We start from the raw sequence: 5,000 nt of genomic DNA on the forward strand, positions 1-5,000 counted from the left end.
AAACAGTTACATCAGTATTTCACCAGAACATGGCACCATTTTCCCCATTCCTTTTGCTCCTTTTATTTTCCTCTTTTTTTTTTATTTCACTCCAGCATCAGCGCCTCTATTTTTTTCCTTTACATTCTTTTCCTTTTAAGGTTTTACTATCATTTCCCCCTTAAATATAAGCCGAAGTTTCTTCTTATTTGAGGATTTCAAGAAACACCTCTTCTTCGAAACTTTAAACTCAATATCATATTATTCATGTTTCTATAATCACTCTTCACCTATGAAGATGTAGTTCTTACGAATGAGATCCTTTGAAGACGTGGTTCCTACAAATGAGAGTATATAGAGATGTAATCCTACAAATTAGATACTATGGAATGAAGCTCTCTCAATTTTTGAAATATGTTGATTTTATCCCCAAATCTGAAGACTATTCACGAGGGTTAGTAACTAGGTTCTATTTTCGTAATTTTAAGCTTTTTTCCATTAGAGTCAAGGACATTTTACGTCGTTTTCCCAACTTTTAAATTTTATCATGTTTATTCTCTTATGTGGCTATATCCTACACACTCACGTAGAAGTATTTCTATAAAGTGTAAATAAAGGAATGTACCCTAATCCCTTGCCATTTGGCGTCTCAAGTTCTGCGCCCTCAGTGCATCACATATTTTAAAAAAATATTCATCCAAAACTGAGAAAAAAATTATGCAAAAGTTACACGGGTGCTAGTAGAAAGGCTGAGAGAGTACATTATAACATCATGTATCAACACGTAGATGGCCCGTAACTAAAAACCCACTTCTCTGATTCACTGGCCATCTCGGGTCCGGAATCTCGCAAAGCTGATTGGCCGAGGCACCGAGAGGCTTTACACAGCCTCTCTCCTTGCCGTCCACCCCGCTAAGGGAGACTTAATTCATTGTTTTCTCTCGCTCGTGTAGCGTAGTCTTGCTGCATGGAACTTTTAACTATTCTCTTGTGATTTTCTAGTGCGAAATAGTGCTTGCGACGCCCTTGAAAATGGCTTCTAAACGTCCTATACCCTCTACATCCTTTAGTGAACCCAGGAAGAAAAAAATGATGATGGAGAATAAGAAAGTTAGATTATTGGACATGCTTAAGGCAGGCAGTAACTATGAGTCTATTGCCCGTATTTACGAAGTGAATGGATCAACAGTTCGCTACATAAAAAAAAAATGAGATGAAAATACGTAAAGCTGCCTCAATAACGTTCTCCAAGGACACTAAGAGTGTTGTGATTCCTCATAATTAGAGGATTGTACAAATAAGAATGCGTTATCAATGTGGATAACGGACTGTCGCGAAAAAAAGGTGAGTCCCGATGCCAACATGATTCAAACCAAAGCCAAAGCACTGTATGATAGCCTAGTTCCTGAAGGAAAATCAAATAAAGACAACGAAGATGAGGAAGACGGTGAAGAAGATGATCATACACCACAAAAAAAATGTGGTTCTGCTTGCTAGCAGGGGCTGGTTCGAGAGATTGAAGAGGAGGATTGGCCTCTGCAGCATTCCTTTGTATTGGGAGGCCACCTCAGCAGACCAAGAGGAAACTATTTGTTTTGTTGTGGACAAGTTCCCAAAGTTAATTGAAGATGGAGGCTATATCCCAGAGCAAGTGTTCAATATGAATAAGACTAGCTTCTTCTGGAAGAGGATGCCGTCCCGGACGTTCCTTTACAAGGACGAACTGAAAAAGCCAGGGTTCAAGGCCAACAAAGATCGAGTCACTCTCCTCATGTGCGGGAATGCTGCTGGTTTCATTCTCAGGCCCTTGAATCCCTGGGATTTGAAAAAAAAAGCCCTACTGCCCATCTATAGGAGGAGTAATAAAATGGTATATATAACCAAACCCGTCATACTCGACTGGTGCGTGAAGTGCTATATTTCGCAGGTGAAGCTGTACATGGCGGAAAATGGACTGCTCTTTAAGGTCCTCCTCTTGATGGAGTGTGCAGGAGGACATGCAACGGACCTCCATTACAATGGGGTCCAAGTGGAGTTCCTGCCCACCAACACCACTTCCCTCATAGAACCAATGGATCAGGGGATCATTCGAGCCTTCAAGGCCCTCTACACAAGGTCCACGATGGATGGCCTCATCTCCTCCATCAGCGAAGGCGACGAGCACTTCGGCCTCAAGAGATATGGGCGGGAATACAATATTGTAAAATGCCTTGCCAGAACTCAGAAAGCTCCTAATGAGATGAAAGAACCAACATTAAGTGCAAGTCGAAAAAATATGTGGCCAGAAGTTGTTCTTGACTATGAGGGATTTACACTAGATAAACTATACCACTCCGCCGGAGATAAGTCTGTGAGGCTGGCACAGTTGGTAGCCAATGAAAGTTTCTACGATATGACGATGACTGACGTCAACACACTGATTGAGTGCCACTTGGAGCCCGTAATCGACGAGAACCTCGTCGAAATGACAAGATCAGCGAATGAGGAAGAAGAAGAGGCAGCGGACGTTGGCAACGACGATGAAGCTGAAGAATGTGTCCTTACCATGGACAACCTACAAGAGTTCTGCAACATGATATGGGCTATGTAACAAAAAGTGCAGGAGATCGATGATAATAGGGTCAGAGCCATCGAATTCAGTAACTGTATTGATGGTGCACTGTCATTGTATAAGAGCATCTTTGCTCAGATGGAAAAACAATGACAACAATGTTCCTAGTGAGCCGAAAACCTCTTGCAGAAACGATGGATACTCCTTCTGCTGCCTCTCCGGTTTCCCACTGAGCCATTACGTCGCCTCCTGCAGTTTCTCCAGCTCTATCAGAAGCTGCCGTCAACGATCCGACGCCTCTATCAACTGACGATGAGGCATCACCTGAGGGGAAGTAAAGCTCTCATTAACCTGCACAGTAAATCCTCTTCATCTTCTTCATCTTCATCATACTGTTAAAGTGTTTCATTGTCTTTTATCAAGATCATCGTGAATGTTAAAGGTGAGTTATGTATCTTGTTATAAGAATTCAAGAATTCTAAAAACTTATTTCTATACACTTAGACTATTTATATAAAAATATGTATTTACATATACACTAACACTCTATATCATTTATATATTATTTATGTATGAATGTAAATATACATATATTTACTGTATTATATACTTTTTTATATTACAGTATTTATACAGTACTTCATTTTATGTACAGTAAAGCATATGATTTAAATTATTAATATTTGTTTATATGATTTTTTAATACTCTAAGGATAACATGAATTTAAAGGGTTAATATACACTTATTGTTATTATATATAAATATCCATTTACACACAAAATAAATATACATATATAAAAATGGGGGGAACGCTACTTCATGGTTTTTCACCTATCGACGTTGGTTTTGGTCCCAATTAATCGTGATAAATATGGGATTACTGTATATATTCTAGTGTACTATTAGGGCAAAACTTATGGTTAAATATTTGTAAAATAAGAACTATGTAACGCAAGTGCATTTCATTAACGCTCATACACTCAAATGCTCTCTCTCTCTCTCTCTCTCTCTCTCTCTCTCTCTCCCTCTCTCTCTCTCTCTCTCTCTTTAGCAATGATAATAAAAGAAAACCTGTTTAAGCTTGGTATTACATGATTCATTCTAGGCCTGCAGACTTCTACCTGGTAGCTGCCAACGGATCTAATATCCCCACCCATGGGTAGGAGAAAAGCACACTATCCTTTGGTAATGCCAATTACCATTGGGAGTTTCTCGTTGCCGATATAATATTGCTAATAATCAGAGCAGATTACCTCTATGATTTCCACCATCTGGTTGACATATCACATTGATGTTTATTCAACGGCAACCATACTCATTGACACCTCTTGAATCCACCTCCTCTGACCTTGCCCTCAACATCAGTACACCCAAGGAAGATTAGGCCAATTCCTCTTGCCTTACCATGCTGACTTCTGACCAAAACTTCCTCAAACTAACATGGTTTCCCTCACTGCCTAGCATTTTTCGTCATATCCAAGCAATCTGATACCCAGTGTTTACGAGAATCAGGAATCTGACCTGGATTGTTTAGAAGCTGCTAAACAAACGTTCACGGAAATGGAAGAAAGGAGCATTCATTAAAAGGCCTCATGTCCGTGGCCGTCACCCCTGAAAAAGGATGGCTCTCTTTTCTTTTGAGGGTATTACAAGCATTTGAGCTTGCAGACAGAACCGGGTCACTACTTAGCCCTACAACATTGCCGTTACCTCCTACTTGCACAAAGAAAAAGTTGTTCTTCAATCTAGATCTCCTGAAGAGGTATTATTGGGTGTCCAAGACCCCAAAAAACATCCCAAGACATCCACCAACACCCTCTTCAGCACATAAACATTTAATAACACATATTTTGGCCCACAAAATACTGGGTCCACTTTTCAACACCTCATCGAGGGTAACTTAAGGGAATTCACCTTCTGCGCATTCTACGCAGAGTACATACTCAAGTTCTCTTCCTCCAAAAAGGAACACCTGCATCTCCTATGGAACGTTCTCGACTTCCTAAAAAAATAGTCATGTAGTCCATTATAACAAGTGCACCTTTGGTGACTATGAAGAATCATTTTATGGCCCCATATCACCCCTGAAGGTACTCACCCCTTCCCTAAGAAGTAATCATATGTTCAGAACTTTCCAATGACCTAGAACGTCAAAGATCAGCCAGAATTCTTGGTAATGATAAACTAGTATCACCGGTTCTTGCCAGCTATCACTGCTACTTTTGACCCCATCTATGCTTTTCCCAAAGGAAAGTCAAAAGAACAGGGGTGGTTTCCTTTTTAAGGAAGTGGCATTCTGCAACGTAAAGAATGCCCTATCAACTGCTGCTGCTTTCACTTTTCCCGTGCCATACGCTCTTTACTTCTCTCCATCAATGCCGGTAACGTCTCTAGAGTTCGGTTCCCGAACAATTTGTCTTTGGCTTGCCATGCCTATTGTTCTTATTCAGTAGAAAACTGTCCAAGGTG

The 5,000-nt window shown here is 40.3% G+C and overlaps 1 protein-coding gene across 1 annotated transcript; it reads left to right on the plus strand.

The window, feature by feature from the left end:
* Positions 1–1,414: 1,414 nt before the first annotated feature.
* Positions 1,415–2,569, plus strand: LOC137659791 (tigger transposable element-derived protein 1-like). The gene has a single exon (XM_068394590.1). The coding sequence runs from the start codon at positions 1,415–1,417 to the stop codon at positions 2,567–2,569; it is 1,155 nt and encodes a 384-aa protein (XP_068250691.1).
* Positions 2,570–5,000: the final 2,431 nt, after the last annotated feature.

The sequence above is a fragment of the Palaemon carinicauda genome, chromosome 20, assembly GCF_036898095.1.
Source record: "Palaemon carinicauda isolate YSFRI2023 chromosome 20, ASM3689809v2, whole genome shotgun sequence".
NCBI classification, from domain to species: Eukaryota; Metazoa; Arthropoda; class Malacostraca; order Decapoda; family Palaemonidae; genus Palaemon; species Palaemon carinicauda.

Coding starts and splice junctions, on each gene's coding strand:
- LOC137659791 (XM_068394590.1), top strand. CDS start 1,415: ATGAGGAAGACGGTGAAGAAGATGATCATACACCACAAAAAAAATGTG.